The 17,853-nt window shown below is 41.9% G+C and overlaps 1 protein-coding gene across 4 annotated transcripts in view; it reads left to right on the top strand.

The window, feature by feature from the left end:
* The window catches only part of USP13 (ubiquitin specific peptidase 13), a 48,936-nt gene that overhangs the window by 7,671 nt on the left and 23,412 nt on the right, over window positions 1–17,853 (top strand). For all 4 annotated transcript variants that reach the window (XR_004418817.1, XM_033068273.2, XM_033068272.2 and 1 more), the window contains exons 2-6: window positions 1,876–2,001; window positions 6,012–6,072; window positions 14,961–15,082; window positions 15,504–15,646; window positions 15,843–16,027. Coding sequence is in view for 3 of the 4 variants with exons in the window: in XM_033068273.2 (XP_032924164.1) it covers window positions 1,876–2,001; window positions 6,012–6,072; window positions 14,961–15,082; window positions 15,504–15,646; window positions 15,843–16,027 (637 nt within the window). In the remaining variant the exon portion in view is untranslated. The remainder of the gene's footprint in view (window positions 1–1,875; window positions 2,002–6,011; window positions 6,073–14,960; window positions 15,083–15,503; window positions 15,647–15,842; window positions 16,028–17,853) is intronic.

Raw genomic sequence — 17,853 nt, 5'->3', positions numbered from 1 at the left:
ACCTCACACTACAGGTTTGCTGCATCCTCAAGCAAGTGTGAGGGGGAAAAAAATACCCAGCTAAAGTTCCTGGTTTGGTCTGTCAGGACAAGTTAGGCATTTCTGGTGTAGAATAGTATCTCCAATGTTTTAGATAAGCTGCTTTCCTCCAGCATAAACTTTCACACATATCTAAAATGAATGTCAAATACAAAGATTTGCATGCCACAGACAATGTAAAATTTAATTCCTTCCAGAACTGTTTGTCTACTCAGTGGGGTTAAATTAACCAGCACAAAGTTTGTCTTAGATCACAGTCAAGTGTTTTTTGAGCACTAGACAGGGGCCTAATCCTTCACTCAGCCATCTCCAATGGTGTCTTTTTCATACTGTTTTACTGTGACCTTTTGGGCTTTTGAACAGTCTGTCCACTTCTTTCCAAGCTGTGGGAGAGAACACTCTGCCTGTGTTCTCTTGGAGAAACAACTGTTTTGTTAGTAACCACAACCAACTTACTCAGACTCTACATTTAGCTCCTGTACTGGAAGTGTCAGGTTGTTGTCATAGGCTGCCTCAGAAACGGTTCAGTGGTCTCTTGGATTCCTTCCAGAAAAAGAGAGAATGATCTCCAAGAAAACAAAACTTTAAACAAAGTTCCTGAGACCCTAGAGTAACAGCACTGTGTATTTTTATTTAGACTGGGTACCTCTAGGATCCTCTTGTCGAGTGCACATCCATGACTTTCTCACAGAAAGAGGTAGCACAGGAGGATTTGGAATGCAGGCAGCATGTAGGAGGCTAATAGGACTTGGTTCTGGAAATAGTGATCCTTACTTTCACATATATATTTATTCTTTACTTCTGAGGTGCCTGTGAATGAGAGTAGTTCATTTTGTTCTTTGGGGAATTTAACACAAGATGTTCTGTGCTATCCAATAGCACAAACACACTCACAATAGAAGGAAGGTCACAGAGCTTCTGAAAAGCTCAATCCTTGTTATGCACCACCTACTCAAAACAATACATGCTAGAGGGCTTGGAAAAATTGATCCAACACCAATGAGCAGATGACTGAAAGTCCTCCTGGCAGTCTGATGTAGGAGAGGTCTTAGAGTGGTGCTAAAATTGAACAAGACCCTGGTAACAGCCAGCATCAACAGTTTAGGGAGAGCAAAAAGCAATGCCAGGTTATGTTGCTGAAATGTCAGCAATTGTGATAACACCAAGAATATGTATCTTTATATTCCCTTTGTAATGCTCTTATCTCCAGGTTCTGTAGTTGCATGAATGGAGAGGGTCCTTGATAGATACTGAAGAATGCACACAAAACACTTGCCAAGTTTTTGTTAGCCACTTTTAAGGGCTGTAAGGTCACTTGAGATCTTTTTTTCTCAGATAAGATTGTGATCAATTGTAGAAGTTGTGACATAGTCCCTGCACCATCAACTCTGCTGTGCTTCTGGTTTGGAATGATGTTTTTAGAATCAAATGCCCATAAGAAATTCTACTATTTCAAATAAATGCTTGTGCTTATTTCTGTGCTTTACAAATTGCTGTGCCTGTGAGCCTCTGTGGGTTGGGCACTCAAGTGGAATTTTTCAAGACTAACTTCTAGGCTTCCAATTTTGACACTTACTAATCTGTGGTGGCGAGGTAACTCATTTCAAAGAGTTTCTATAGGCTGTGGGATGATGTGTTATGATATGTGATACGATGGGGAAGTTTCTTAGAGGACTGATAGTGTAAACACCATAATATGCCATGAAAGCCATACTTCAAGTGCATGCCTGATAGCAGAAAGGGTCTGCAATTCTTGGGTTCTTTTTCTGTGTGCTGGGTCCTTCCTGTCCTGTTCAGTTCCTTCCCTGCTGTAACTGTTTGTGTCATTGCTTGTAGGATTCAGAAGGAGGTCTCTATGTGTGCATGAACACGTTTCTGGGATTTGGAAGGGAGCACATCGAGAGGCATTACCGGAAAACAGGACAGTGTGTCTATCTGCACCTGAAACGACATGTGAAAGAGGTGAGACTTGTGCCTTCCAGAAGAACTACCCCAGCACTTCTGTGTCTCTTGTGCTCATTTGGGTAATGCATTTCAGAAACTGGCCCAGCCCTGACTGGCTGAAATGCACACATTCAGATTTGGGGCTGGATATCAAATCCAGGCGCTTGGATCCGAACCAGTCAAAGTGCTTCAATTGTGAGATGAATCAAAAGCCCTAAAGAGTCAGACCTTAAAGACAGCTCCTTCCTGATGTTTTCCACTTCCCACTTCTGTGTATTACACACATATTGTCTGCATGTTATGTGCACACTGTGCATAGCTAAATACTTTTCTGAAACCTGCCTTTCAGGTGTACAGTTACTGGTTTGGCTCAGATTTGGCTGGAAGCTGCTGAGATCTGTTTTTCATATGAGGTTCCATCTCAGGGTGACAGGACTACTTTTCATCCTAATATTCCTGTACAGTTAAAGCCCTAACCTTGCCTGGGATCTTAAGTTTATCTTAAATTCATACTGGATTCCAGAGACACACGCTGCCCCTCATTTAGCCTTTCCCCATACGTGGGTGTGCACATACAACCTCATGTTCACTGCTCTTCCATACCATCACTGCAATCAGCAGTCTCTTATAACCTGTGTTTTATAACCTCTGTTTGTCTGTGGTTTGTCTGGCATCTTTGAAAGACTCTTAATTACTTCTGACCTGAGCTGTATGGAAAGCACTGGGTTTGCTTATAGCTCACTCTCTCCTAAGCTCTGTCTCTATTGACAAGTTAGAGGGCTTAAAATAGCTGCTTGGAGTGAGTTAGGATCCTTGTGTCTCATTCTACAGCAATGCTTCCCCTGGGTGATGAAGGCCTTGAGTTATGTAAAGTGCCCTGACCACTTACCTTATTTTCAGTAGAGGACTATTCATATTTTATCAGAATTACAGTAAGGTGGATTACGTGTCTTTCAGGATGAGATGGTAAATTATGTTTGTTATACTTTAGAATTGCCTTTCCTTCTAAGGGCAGTACCAACATTTTCCTTTACTCTATTAACTGAGGTTTTGCAGAATCTACTCTGGTTTTAGCAATGGTTCTTCTGACTGAATTAAACACCTGAAAGATGCTACCTAGAGACAGGTGGGCAGAAATCCTGTCAGCTTTCCCTGTATATAACTTTATTCCATTAAGTTAAGGTAAACTGGGGTTAACATGAGGCCTTAAAAATTCCTTTTCTGATAAAGATTAGGCTGAAGAACTCCAAAATAGAGAAACAAATACTCCAACTGTTGTTTGATGTTGCAAACCCCTTTGATTGAAGAAATTCAGTGGTTCCTGTTTTTCTCTGGGTGACTCATGATGTAGCAGTGGAGCTGGCTCTGTGCTGGCAGGTGGCAACGCTCTGGTTCTCTGGGTCATGTGGCAGGAAACGGGGTTTGACTACACAGTGCAGGTGAATATTGCATCATCTGCTAGGGCTCATAGCCAGGATTCCTCATACATTAGCTGTGGATTTCTTTTTTATGCCATGACTATTTACTTCTGAAGTGCTATCTGTGTTTTCCTTTGAGCAATGTGAAACATCAAGTGTTTTATGAAGTGTCTGGCACATGCTCCATTGTGGTTTTGGTTTTGGAAGCCAAGCTTTTAATGGTGCAGGATACAGTAAAGCCAAAGGCATTGGATATGCTATCTTAAGATTCTTATAGTGAGGCTGCTATTCCTGCCTGTGGTTCCCTTGGCATCACCCTTGCAGAATGCACTGCATTGCTGCAGAAATCCCAGGTTGCTTCCCAAGATGTTTGGAATAAATGTCACTTGTGTATCTTGTCACAATTCAATTAGATAATAAGGGTCACATCTTCAGCCTGCTGGCTCAAGCAGAGCTGGAGCATCTCCCCATGGCAGCTCAGCACCAGAGGCACCTGCTGAATCATCAGAGATGGGTACAAGGGCAAGTTATGGAGCACCCTCTGGTAAAATTCTTAGCTAAATAAAGGAAATTGATCATTATTTTTTTTTCCACAGAGTTACATTCTTCAGAATTTTTAAATCATCCTCCTTCCTGTAGTGTTATGACTTTTATACAAGTGCCTGGGTGCTATTCACTTCCAGGCAGAGCTTTAGCTTAGTGCTGTAGTGATACCTCAGCCCTGTTGAAAACACAGGGCAGAGAAGCACAAAGAATTCCTACAGGGATAGGTTTCTGGATGGTATCCAGGGATGATGGTGTTATAAAAAGTGAGAGACAGCAGAACAGGCTGCACTGTCTCCTTGTCCAAGGAGCATCACAAATGGAATTGAATGCCACTGCTGATGCCTCGTGTCACTCCCATTTGTTGGGTATGTCACGTCTGTTAGAAACAAAAATGTTTCTAACATTTGTGAATGTGAGAATGTTTTCACTGATTTCTGACAAGGTAAAAAAAGGCTGTCAGGTTGTGGGTGTTTCAGGAGAATTGAGCATCTTCAATTCTGATGTATTTGTATTTGGAAAAATCAAACTGAAATCTTTTCCAGCCTGAGTTAAATATAAACACTTCATGTGAATGCTTTCTCTTTGAAATCTGTAGTTTTTATGATTTTCACAATATCACACTTGGTGACATCAGAATTCTATTGGAAATTCCTAGTATTGGAAAAAGCATTTTTTTTTTGTTCTGCAAATAGAGTCCTTGGAGAATGTGTAATTTATTCATAATGTATTTGCAATTGGGTTATGTTGTTTCTTGCTACTGCTTTTTAAAAAAAGATTTAAAATACATTTAAAATAGATTCCTGGCTACTTCCTTCCCACTTGTTAAATTCCAGTAGCATTAAAGAAATAAATGTTCTGCATGCTATTTTCAGTTCATTGAGGAATTTTTATTTTTATTTTAAGTGCTGGAGTTGCAACCCTGACTTCTCCCAAGGGCTTTTCTATGTGGATAATGGATTCTGTTGTTAAATGCAGCCAAGGGGTGTTTGTCGGCATCTGCTCTTTCTAAGAATGGAAAATTTTCCTGTGATGTATAAGACCTCACTGATGATTAAAGCAGTTTGCTTAGGCCAAAGCTTTATTTACATGGTGAAGGGAACCACCCAAAATATGTGACCCTTTTGCCTGCGAAGGGGCAGAGGGGAACATGAACTTTCCCTGTAGGCTGACAGGCTCTTGGCTGGTTTCTCTCCACCTGTTGTATCCCAATATTATTATTTAAAAAAAAATGTTGCCTAACAACCTTTCCAGTTACACTAACATTACACACTACATCATGCATCATGTTGGCACCAAATAGCCACAGAGGCTTTTTTGATTTAATTTGATTTAATGGTGCTGTTTAATAAAAAGCTTAAGGAGTAAGTGCATTGACTTTGACATTTCCTCAGTTGTGTTTTCCCTTGCAGTCTGAGGAGTGAAAAGTAGTGAAACTTAATCTCATTTGGAAGTTACTGTTTTCTGCTATGGTCCTTAAATTAAAAAACACAATAAAATCCCCCACTAAACAATTGCTTGGGTGTTGTCGAGTTTCCTGCATACTTTCTAATATTTAAAAAACATGGTGTTAATTTGGATTAATGGATGCAGGTGTAGATCCTGATGGAAAGGGCATTTTTTTCTGGGTAGAAGAAAAGGCACCAAACTAACAGATCAAAGCAAAGTGGTCCTACTGGAATTAGTTATGTAGGGTTGAATCCTTTGTGCAGAAAATAGTCTTTTCTTCTCTCTAACTTAGCTTTTAGTCATTAAGAAAAATCTGTTTGGGATCTGTTGGAGGGAGTTTTGAGAGGTGCTGGGTGTCTCAGTCTTGGTGACAGAGAAGCTGTCCCCCATGGTGGCTGTGAGACACCCTGGATCAATTGTTAGCAAGCCAAGAGGGAAGGACTCAGGTGGAGGCTCCCTCTCTCCATGGGTGGGCAGGGATGAGCCCCAGTGTCAGAGGTGAGCAAAGAGCATTTACATTCCTGCTCATCAAGCTCTGTGATTTGATAGGAGGGGTTAATGCTGATTTACTCTTGTCTCACTTGATGGATTTTTAATTGTTTCTTTCTCTCTTTCCAGAAGGTACCAGGAGCATCTGGTGGAGCTTTACCAAAAAGGAGGAATGCTAAGCTATTTTTAGGTATTGTGAGCAGCTGCTTTCACACAGTCCTTTTCTGACCCTGTCTGCATGTGGACTTGGGTTCTGCCCACCATTGTGTCTGGCTTTGGGGCTCCTTTTGGGTTTTCTTTTCCTGCTCTTTGTTTTGGTTTGCTTTTTTTTCGGTTATAGATTTTAGTTTTCCCAGGCAAATAAGTAATTCTTAACCACTTTTGTGCATATTGGAAAATGTATATATACATGAAACATTTTTATGTAAAATAGATCCTCAACTACTCTGAAACAGCCTAGGCTTTGAAAGGCACTTTTTAAATAATTCTGTCCATTCTCTCTCTGTAATTTCCACAAAACACTCTTTTATTAGAATATTGACCCTTTTTAATGTTTAGATATATTAGGGCCTCAGTGTGTATCTTTTCTGCTCAGCAGCTGGTCATAGGAAGGGCTGTCACCATCTCAAAGCAGTTACACAGGTAAATGTTCTTCAGTGATGTTGTGGTCTCTCCTGTAATGAATGCAACTGCACATAGATCAAGAGCATCTCTAATTCTGTTATGTCCACAGTTCTATTCCCTTGCTCCATGGAAAGCAGTTTTCTTACCATCCCCATATCATCCAAAATCCATTTATTCAGATTACCCAGAAAACCTGAGGGACTCATAAATATGCATTAGGAGACTGTGATGAAAAGCCTGTAATCTCTCTTCTCCCACAGCTTGTGGTATTTCTCCAATTCATCTATTATTTATTGTCTCTGTATTAATAGTGAATAATGAATTTTTCTTCAGGTAACGAAAAGGTGAAATGTTTTCTTTACAATTGCCAGCTCTTATGGCTAAAGAGAAACAATAGAATGACCTTCTGTCGGAATTGCTTTGATCTATGGGATGTGTCCCTAAGACTGCAGATTATGATTGATTAAATTCTTGTTGTTCATGTAAGTCTTGCAAGGAAGGCTGAGAAAGAAAAAACACTAAAAATGAGTCATATAAAAGTTTAACTTGTAGGAAGAGACATCACAGATGCTTCTCTAAATGCCATTTACTGCCAGTTTACATTGAAAGTCATGATTGTCACTGGATGCTTATAAAATAGTTGGTTCAGAAACAAAGCTGGCTGCAGTGCAGCTGTGCTTGTACAGCATTAGCAACATGAGTGTAAATATGAAGTACAAAAGCACATTCAAATTTTGTTCTTGCTGGTCTTCTGAATGCACCTGAAGGCTTCTGTCACTGAGGTGTGCTAGCATGCAGGTGCTGGCAGAGTCTCTGATGTGCCACGTTGAAATCCTCAAATTCCATCCCTGTGCATGAGCATTTTGTCCCCTCTGAGTAGGTCTTGAGCAGCACTGGTGTGGGTTTAGGACATGGATCTATCACCATTAAATCCAGCACTTCTGGAATCTAATGCTCCTTTGGAAATGTATCTATCTCATCTGGTCTGTTGTTTTACTGCAGTCTTCATTGCAGCCCCTGCTGGCTGGGAGTAACCTGGTGTCAAGTCTGCTCTGTTCCTGGGGATAGTACTTCCATGCTTCCACGCTTTGTGTTCACTTCTTTGGATCAGCAGATGCTACTGGTTTTGGCCATGCTTAAAACAAAGAGCAAAGAATTATTCCTGTCCTTATTCATAGCTGAGGAAACAAAAGCACAAAGAGGTAGCTGATTTGATAATTTTACATGTGACGGCAGCAAAGGTGGTTAGCAAAATTTCATGTCTTATCTCTTAATCAAACATATTTTTCATTGGTTCAGAACTGCTGTTCTAATCTAAACAGGTTGTTTTAAACTTTCTTTCTTGTTGTGACCTTGGGCACCTATCACAGAGTGGTTGGGGTTGGAAGGGACCTCTGGAGATCGTCCAGTCCAATCCCCTGCTGGAGCAGGTTCATGTAGAACAGGCTGCACATGATCCTATCCAGGCATATTTTTAATATCTCCAGAGAAGGACACTCAACAAGCTCTCCTGGCAGCCTGTTGCAGTGCTCTGTCACCCTCAAAGTAAGGAAGCTTTTCCTCATACTTAGTTGTAACTTTCTGTGTTTTAGTTTGTGCCTGCTGTGCCTTTTCCTGTCACTGGGCACTGAGGGAGAGAATCTGGCCTTATCCTCTTGAACCTGCCCTTAAGATATTTGTGTGACTGATAAGATCCCCTCTCAGTCTCTTTTCCAGGCTGAACAGGCCCAACTCATCGCCATAAGGAAGATGCTTCAGTCCCCTAATTACCTTTGTACCCTCCAGTGGACCCTCTCCATCAGTTCCTTGTCCTTCTTGGGCTGGGGAGCCCAGGACTGGATGCAATACTCCAGGTGCAGCCCCAGCAGGGCAGAGTAGAGGAGGAGGATGATCTCCCTTGATCTGCTGGCCACATTGTTCTTAATGCCCCCAGGATACCACAAGGGCACATTGCTGGCTCATGGTTAATTTATCCTGGCTGATACAGCCCAGGTATGTGACCTGCCAGGTAGGGCTTGTCCTGGCAGACAAAATCAGACAAGGATCAGTGGCTAACTCCAGCATCCCTGTGTTCTGCATGTCCATCAATAATTCTCTGAAGGCCCAGAGAATTAAGCTTTGTGTACAGAGTCAATCCAGTTTGGGCATTTGTTACATTGCTTGTTATAATCCTCTTTGATGTAAAACTATTAAAGATACTAAACCCTTTTCAATCTCCTTAGTATTAGGAAAACATCTTTTGGATGCTCACTGATTACTTTCTAGCACTGCTGCTGTCTAGTAAATGCAATAGGAACACAGGCTGCTTGGGCCAGTCAAGTGCAATATTTTTCACTAAACATGGAAAGATTCACAGCAAAGTGTGTGTGCATGTGCATCAGATTCTGGGCATGTTTTGGTTTGATTTTCTTTGGAGAAGGATGGAAGGTGTTGGCTGTGAGTGTTCTGTGTAATCAGGAAGCATATCAGCATTGTTTATTGAAATGTATGAACTGCCTTTAATCTGGCTGGTTTAGGTGTTGCTAGACAGTGTGGACATGACAACTTCAGCTCAGACTGTGCAATGTTTCAGGGAATTTGGGGTGATATTTAAAGCAGACTATTTGTCTTATTCAGTGCCTTATGTGTGAATAAGAAAATCTCAGTTAATGGGTGTACTGTGATCATCCTTATGAACTTCTGGTCAAAAGGGGTAGCAGAATTAGGGAGAAGATTCTTGTGCTGAAGGGATTGGAGGTCCAGCTTTTGCCGTAGTTACCAGCAGAATCTCCCTGAACATGTTATCCCAAGAGTTATCAGCAGAGTCTTTCAGAATGTTCTGATTATGAAGAATTAATGCAATGTAAGTTGTCTGGAAAGAGATTGAAATCTAAAGAAACAGAGTTTGCTGTTTGATTTAAAATTATCTAAGAGATTAAATCTAAAAGTGATTTTTAAGGTATTCCTGAGTAACTAAACAGCAGAAGTAGTAGTTGAAAGATGCAAAGAACACAAGAGAGGTGCTTGGGCTGTGTGCACAGGGATGTGGTCCAGGTTACCTGTTGCTGCTCAGAGAGAGAGAAAGAGGTGAATGCTGCTCTGAAATGTCAGCTCAGTTGTCAGCAGCAGTGGGAAATTTAAGTGGAACACCAGTAAAGCAATACTTGATATTTTGTTCTCTGTCATTTTGCTTTATAAATAGGAAGCTAACCTCTCTTTTGAGTAGCGAAACCTCATCTACACACAGTATCTCCCTCTATTTCTTTCTCAAAAATCGACTAGCAATTCCATTCCATTCCCCTTCACCCAGGAAACAAAACACCTCAGGCAGATATTCTGCATTGAGGGAGGAATCACCCCATTTTTGCCTGGTTGTGGTGCCCTCTTACTGAGCATCTGTTGATCCCTGCCGGAGCCTGGACTCTTGGCTATACAGAGGTGGCAGAGTGAGTGTCGTAAAACTTGTCCCTAGACAGATGTCCTGTCTCACGTTGGTTACCAGAGCATCATCTGCCAGTGCAGCAAGCTGTGGCAGCTCTGTTTTGAGCAAAGTCAGGGCTACCTCAGACCATCAATTAAAAGTGTTTTGAAGTCCTCAGAGGAACAGCTCTGTCAGCAGGTCTGTGGTTGCTGCTGAAAAGAGTATCTGTGACACACAGCAGGTCTCAGGAGACCTTGGAAAGGAAAACTTCCACTTGGAGGGTCTGGGAGAACTTGTAAACTTGCTGAGCTTTTCCTGGATGTCACCTCCGTGCTGATGGCAGTGGATGGATTCATGGCTACTGTTTCCAAGTGTAAAGACCACTCCTAAGAGTGGCTGTGCTTTATTTGACCACAGCTTCACTTGGTTCTCCCAGGTCTCGTAGGCAGGAGCAGAGCCCTGTTTGCAGTAAGGATGTTTTTGTTTGGAGAGCTTCTGAAGAGGGCTTTTACCATGAGTGGTTAAAGTTTATATTTATGTGAGTAAGCAGAAATAAAGTATCTGTATGAATGAAAAGTTGTGATGTAAGAGAATTTAAGCACTTCCTGACAATATTTTTGCAATGTAGCCCAGTAAAACAGTGCATATTCCCCAGCAGCAGCAGTAGAACTGATTAGCTGTTGCTTTTTAGCTTTGCCATGTATACTTGAATTGAGTATAGGATGGTGAGCAGAACCTTACACTAATAGAATGTTAATAGTTTGCTGGTTTGGATAGAACTGTGAAAATTAGACTAGGTCAATGCAGGCTAATGCTGCTGTCAAAACAGTTCTGAATTTGAATTTTTGTGGTTCAGTTTTGCTTGCTTAACATGTGACTGTGCCAGAAATGCAAGGGATGAGGTCTTACCTAGCAATAGGAACAACATAAAAATGCTTTGGAAATGTAGCAAACAATTTGATTGTTCTTTTACAAGTAGTGAATCAGCCAAATGATCCTTGTAGGAAGTTTTGCTTTTCATTTTTCTACAAAGGAAAACGTTATGACTGGAAAGTAATTAAAAAAAAATCTTCTGTTTTATAATTCATCTGATGAAGTTAATATTTTGTATGTGCCTGAAAACAAATTAACTGAGTAGCTTATAGTTTGCAAAGTGCTGCTGCTGCAATTCACTGTTATTTAGAGGCTTCAGGAAGAAATATTTTGATTTAAAGACCTAGGTCTCCACTTCCAAGTCAATACAAATCTGTCCATTGCTTTCAGCGAGAGCAGGATCAAGCCCAGATTCCTAAGATGTCTTTCTAGGGTTTCAAAATCAGTTGTAGACTTGCTAGTCAACATCCTCATTCAATTTTCATGTTTGTATTCCCTTTCACACACACAGACACGTCCATATGCACAGGAAATCCTGTTTGGGGGTCCTGTCTGGAGTCTTTTATGCCCCTATTATTAGTGCAGTCAGTTGGTAACTTGTCTAAATCTGATCTGGACACATCCACTCCTTCTCTTCCCCTCTGCTGGGTTGGTTTCATTACAGTAGTGTCTCTCCCAGCTGCTGTTTTCAGTCAGTCCAGCAGCAGTGCATTCTCACCCTCTCTCAGGGAGGTGCAGTAAATTTACTCTACTGACCACTCTCCCAAAATAACAGCGTCAGTTGAGCCTCTGCTTTGAGGTGTCTGCTGCTCTGCTCTGCCTTGTTCCCAACACAGCACTTACAACCTGTGGATTCTTTGTTTTGGTGGCTGAGCTGGGGCTCTCAGGAGACACCAGAAAGGTGATGTTACTCCACTGGAAGGGAAACAATGTCCTGTGGAGGTTGACCATCAAGCTGGCACTCCTTGGAAGGATTACAAACTGGCTCGTTGTCTTGTGGCTCAGTCTCAGAACTGAGTAAAGCCTGGATTTTTTGCCTTCTACTCACAGTGCATCTTGGAAGAACATCCTTGGTCAAGAAACAACTTTGGATGAAGTATAGTGCTTGAAAGTTCATGCTTTTCAGTGTCTTTAGTGGTAATTTTTAATCCAATATGCTCCTTTTGCATGTAGATTTCGCCCTTCTCCTTTTCCTGTAGTTACTTTTAGTCCTCGCCAAAATTCTGCACTAGAAACTACCTGCAGAGTGCACATGATAACCAGTGGCTTCAAGGTCAAATTCTGTCCACATTCAGTATGGGCTCCATTGCCTTCTAAAGTCACTGTTATCTGTTTTTATTATTTCTACCTTCATGCTTTCTCAGCCTTGCCAGCACAGAAAATAAAATGAAGGTACAATTTCTTACTAAACAGCTGTGTCTCTCAGCACACACAAGCCAAGATTTAAAAATGAGTGGTGATCTGGGTGTTTTCAGCTGACATCATTAAGGGATCCCTCTGAGTGTCCCTAAAAGGGATTAGTTTATATGGTCACCTGCTCTGTATGGAGGGATTCAGTCTGTGACCTTGGAAGTCTATTCCACTCTTATGTACTGGGTCTGGACCCTGAGAAACTGTCTTCAGAGTGATGAGGCAGTGCCTTTTAATTCCTAGTCAGAGGGAGTAGGTGTTGGGTGGAAGTGTACTAGTTTTAGGTGGTCACCTTCAAAAGGAGAATTTTAAATCCTCCTGGTGTTTCCCAGGACTATTATGAAGCTTTGTGCATCCTTCTTTAAAATAACAGGTGGGATGCTGCCATACTGGTGTGTCAGGCAGAAAGAGTCCCATGCTGATGGGACACTCTTTTCTGCTTTTCTGCTGATACCAATGGCATGAAGCCTGAGGAGGTAAAAAGGAAATTCCCTTCGCTGCCCATTGTACACAGAACTGGTGCTCCTAAGCATGTGGAGTCCTTAGATGACAGCAGCTAATTGCTAATAGGATACTCTGTCTTTCATCCCTGGATCACTGGTTCAGATGCAGGTCAGGCCAGCAGCACTAAAGTCTCTGTGATTTGGCTGCTGTGTGGCTTGGGAGATGAGCTGCAGAGTGTGGTTGAATTTTGAGCACATGCAGCCATGTCACTGCTGTTTCTCTAAGGGGGTTGCAGGAGTTTAAGTTGATGTCCATAGCACAGGGCAGTGAAAATCAGCAGGTCTCACACATGTCCCCAGCTCCGGTGGCTGCTGAGAGCTGGTGCCAGGTTCCCTCTGGTGGCTGAGGCACTGTGTGACCACAGCCCTGCAAGAGCTTTCACTGCCTCCAAACCTGCCTGAGCACACACTGAGCTTTTATCCTCTCTGAGGAACCTCTCTCCTGTTTAGGAGTACTTTTGTTTTTTTTAATGCTGGCCACCATCAAATTTTTTGGCATTAAGTGAAGACTCCCTGTGATGTGTTGCCGTTTGCACCATCAACTTGGAGACACTCAGTTTCCTTGTTCATAGAGCAGAAGAGTTGTTAAAAACTGCATCTGTGGAGATTCACTCCTGTATCACTCAAACACAGGGCTGTAATACAAACTGAGAAAGAAGCATGCAGTAAAATGAGGGATCATGATGAAAATGGTGTGATTTGGGGAATTAGTAATGAATTAGTATATTCTCTAAAAATGTCATGCTTTCAGCATGAGAAAATGTTCTTGCTTTCGTGTCTCTGTTGAGCTGATGAGAGAGGGCTTTTTTTGGTTGCTGGTGAGAGAGAGTTCATGTTGCTGCAAGTCACTGACAGTGGGTGTTGCCACCTCTGGGCTGCCTGGTGCAGCAGGTGAGCCAAGAGTTGATGTTCCTCTCAAGAGCTGTTCTCTCCAGGTCAAGTTAAAATGTATTTTGATACTTGTTTTATCATTTGGGTTGTTCAGTGTGTTACTGCTCACTGGGTAAATAGAGAGCTCAGTTTTCTGAATCTGGCTTCTGTCATCCTCACCTCTCTCCCAAGCATACATTTGAGATTTTAGGCATTCCCAGGGTGCAGTGGTTGCTGCCAATGCTCATTTAGGATCGAGTGACTCATTAAGCATCTGCTTGTACTAGGGGGGAAATTAAGAGCCAGCTTTGGCTACTGCTAGCACATCTCTTTTTTTGATTGCACCTTTTTCTGTCAGTGACTGGTACATCAGAATATAATGAATCCCACATGTCCAGATGGGAGAAGGATCCAGAAAGTCCCATTGTTGCCTGGGCAATTCTTGCAGTTGAATCTTGTAAAATTTCTGACATGTGCATGTTTGGTCTTAACTTTTTCTGTCCTAGATAGAACAGAACAAGATTTTAACTCAGTCTTGTCACTATGTGATAATTAATTATTAATCATATTTTTTCATGGAGCTAGAGACACAAACACCAGCCATTTAATTCCCAATATACTCTTCTGCTTCTCTCTGGGTCCACATATTTCTGGGCAAACATTTTAGCTGATGTTGCTTAGTCAAGGCTTATATTTAAGAAAAGAAGCTCTGGAAGAAAAATGTACACAAACACTGTGGAAGGCTTGACCTTCAAAGGAAAGCTTTAATAACTAATGACTGCTTTTTAAACAGATAGTAAAGAGTGGAGTTAGCAAGAAAGGGATGTTGTTGATATTACTGTACTTGCTGTAGCTATTTGAGACTGTGGATGAGACACAGGAATACTTCCAGTCATGGACATCTTTATGGGAGGAAAGGCCACAGGTTCAAGATGGATGGGAGCCACAGCACGTTTCAGACAGGTCTGTGATCTGGAAAATATGGGGTGCTCTTCTTATTTGTCCTCTGCAATTTGGGCATGTGCAGTGCGACCTGGTCTCCATGCTTTACAGCATTTCAAGATTCTAGGGAAAAGGCAGAGCAGTATTACATCCTGATTTTGTCCAAAAGGAACAGAATTTTGTTTGCTGCTTTGCAGAGTGTGATGTCTGAAACAGTGCACTGCTTGCAGAGAGGCCAAACCAACTGTATCTGTGATTGGGGATGGCATTAAGTGGAGATTTTGATCCTCGGAACATTCTCTTATAGGATGGTGAGATTTCAGTTTAGATCAGCATTTCACAAATATTTCTAGCCAAAGAAACCATGGCTGATACCAGGCAAGCAATGTTTATAGTGGTACCCCTGTCACAGTTTTGGAACCTTGGTCTCCTAACATTCCCCATCTTGCTTTCCAGATCTGGAGATAAGCAGTGATCTCAACAGTGATGACTTTGAATACGAGGATGAAGCAAAACTTGTTATCTTTCCTGATCATTATGAGATCTCATTACCCAACATAGAAGAGCTACCAGCACTGGTCAGTGAATGTATGGAAGTGGTCATAGGAATTGTCTCCTGTTTCTGTTTCTGTCAAGATGGTGCCTCATTTTCTTATGTGCAGTGCTTGTTTGCACATAAAGATCTTCCTTTACCAGCTATAATAGACTATAATTCATTTTTAAAAGTGATTTTTGTCTTTGTTTCTTGGATTTTCTTCTATCTCCTGTATTCCTTCCCTTCTTATGGTGCCAGTTTGTCCTAGGAATGCTCACATAGTACACGTGCTTATTCTCCTGCTAAAATAATGACGACAGTCTAAAAGATTAGATGCATATTTGAGTATATAAATAGTCCTACTGATAAGCAGTTCTGTATGTGGCTGGCAATAGGCTGAATGCCAGGTTCTGTCCAGTCACTGAGTCCTGTGAGGCTTTGACTGACATGCATTTGTTTTGCAGGTGACGATAGCTTGCGATGCACTCCTCAGTGCAAAATCACCCTACAGGAAGCAGGAATCTGACTCCTGGGAAGAAGAGCTGCAGGCATCTAAACATGCTAAAACACTTGTACAGTTAGACAATGGTGTTAGAATTCCCCCCAGGTGAGGACAATGAGGTTTGTTCATTTTAGGATCTTTAATTCAGTGCAGAGTAACTGAACTAAGGGCAGGAGCTCAGCCCACGATTCCCTTGTGTGACTCTGGGCTGAGCTGTGGGTTGGTTTGACCTGCCAGAATGGGAAATACAGAAAACAGCAATACTGGCTCCTGCCTTACTCATTCCTGCTTTGTCTCCCAGTGGGTGGAAGTGCTCCAAGTGTGACCTGAGGGAGAACCTGTGGCTGAACCTGACCGATGGCTCCGTGCTCTGTGGGAAGTGGTTCTTCGATGGCAGCGGGGGCAATGGACATGCCATGGAGCACTACAGGGAGACAGGTTATCCCCTGGCAGTGAAACTGGGAACCATCACTCCTGATGGAGCAGGTCAGCCACGTGGCATGTTCTGAGATGAGGTACCTTATGTGTGTGACACTGACTGTGTATCTTACCAACTGGGTTTGTGCTTCTAGCGCAAGTGTTTGAAAAGAAGCTCTGGGAGTCTGTGAATGTTGATCAGGATTAAAGGGAATGACACACACTCCATTCTGAGAAAGCCTAGAAACTTGTTTTATTTTGTATTTTCTATAAATATTTTTGAGTGTTTGCATAATACTAGGCTTATAACATAAGAATGGTGTTAGTCTGAAACGACAGAATCTGGAGTAACAATATTTTTTAGTTCTGCTACATTTCCTAGGACAAATGGTTCCACTTTCTGTGACAAAAAAACAACAGGGTAATGAGCTTTTAAAATTTAGAAGTCTGTTTGTAACAGCATTTATGGGTTTTTTAATCATAGTGGAAACTCCTCTTTTTCCTTGTTGAACAAAATGTTGCTGAAACAGTCTAATGAACACTCATCTTCATGGGGCGGCTGTGATGCTCATTTGTAAAATGTGTGATGATTTTGAGAGGGGAAAAAAGCTGTAGCTGTATCCTTGTTTGCATATTCTCCAAGTGTGATGTTCTGTGGTGTTGCTGCAGAGGGGATTATGGTGGGTGATGATTAGATGGAATAAAAACATGAGGAGCTGAAAAAGTCATAAGCAAAGAGATCTTTTTGTTGCAGCTGCATGGAGAAGTAAAAATGGAAGAACACATGATTATATTTTGGCTTTAGTGCTTATGTCTAAGAGATGAAAAATTACTGTTTAGAGCAGCCCCTTTTTTTAACAAGCATCAGTTGAGAGCTTTTCTAAGTCCTATTCAGTGTTGAAAGGCGGCTGTAGTCAGATTCAACCAGCTGTGCCACAAAAATACTAAGCAAAATTCTCTCCCAGATTGAATGTTATTTCCTTGCATAAGCCTGGTCTTGGATGATTTCTATCCAAATCTCTCAGTTATTGAAGGTGTTTAGGATTTGCCCAGCTGTAGGTTTCAAGTTCATCTACAAAACAAACAGGATATTCTGTAGTGGCTTTTTTTCAGAATTTTTTCTTTTCTTTCCCATCTTTAGCAGCAGTACTTGTTTCCTTATGGCTTCTGTCCTTGTGCCTCCCACTGATCAGCTGCTTCCTCTCTTATGTGGCCTTTGGGATAACAAAGGACAGGCTGTCATCCTTCCCTCTGAAAGAGAGGCACCAGCTGTTCTCCACAGACCTTTGTTCTTCTGGATGATGTTTACTTGGTTTCCCTGTAGAAAAGTCTTCCCTCCCCCAACCTTCCTTGTTCCTTTTCAGTAATTATTCTGTCTCTGATCTGTGTTTCTGTAGTACTCATAACCCCTCAATGGGGCTGGGTGATAGATGAGCTTCACGAAAGAGGCTCTGTGGCTGATGGTGACACAAAATCTGTTCAGTTTTCTGCTTCCCTGGGTTAAAGGTGAAGAGGTGATGGTACAGGAGTAATAATTTATTTCTTTTTCACACCAGTAGGAAGGAGCAGGAGGTGGTGCCTGTATTCCACTGACACTCACCCTATGTGTACACAGAGGAGAGCTCTTTGTCTTGCCCTGAGAAATCTGTGCTGTGTGCACTAGGAAAGGTTTTTGAGGCATCAGCCCCATTTTGTAGCGTTCTGTCAGCAGACACATCTGGGGTCAGGGCAGAAATTGAACCAAGCTTCTCTTCCACTTTGTACCTTGGACAGGATGCACCAGGGAGTCAGAAGAGTTGTTTGCCTCAGTAGGCTGAGCACTGGGCAGACTGTGCTACCTGCTGCCTCTCTTGACAATGCCACCAGATGTTATGTCCAGTCACTGTGAGGTTGCT

The sequence above is a fragment of the Catharus ustulatus genome, chromosome 10, assembly GCF_009819885.2.
Source record: "Catharus ustulatus isolate bCatUst1 chromosome 10, bCatUst1.pri.v2, whole genome shotgun sequence".
Classification (NCBI taxonomy): Eukaryota; Metazoa; Chordata; class Aves; order Passeriformes; family Turdidae; genus Catharus; species Catharus ustulatus.
The sequence above is the reverse complement of the archived record's forward strand: the minus strand, read 5'-3'. Positions and strand labels throughout refer to the sequence as shown.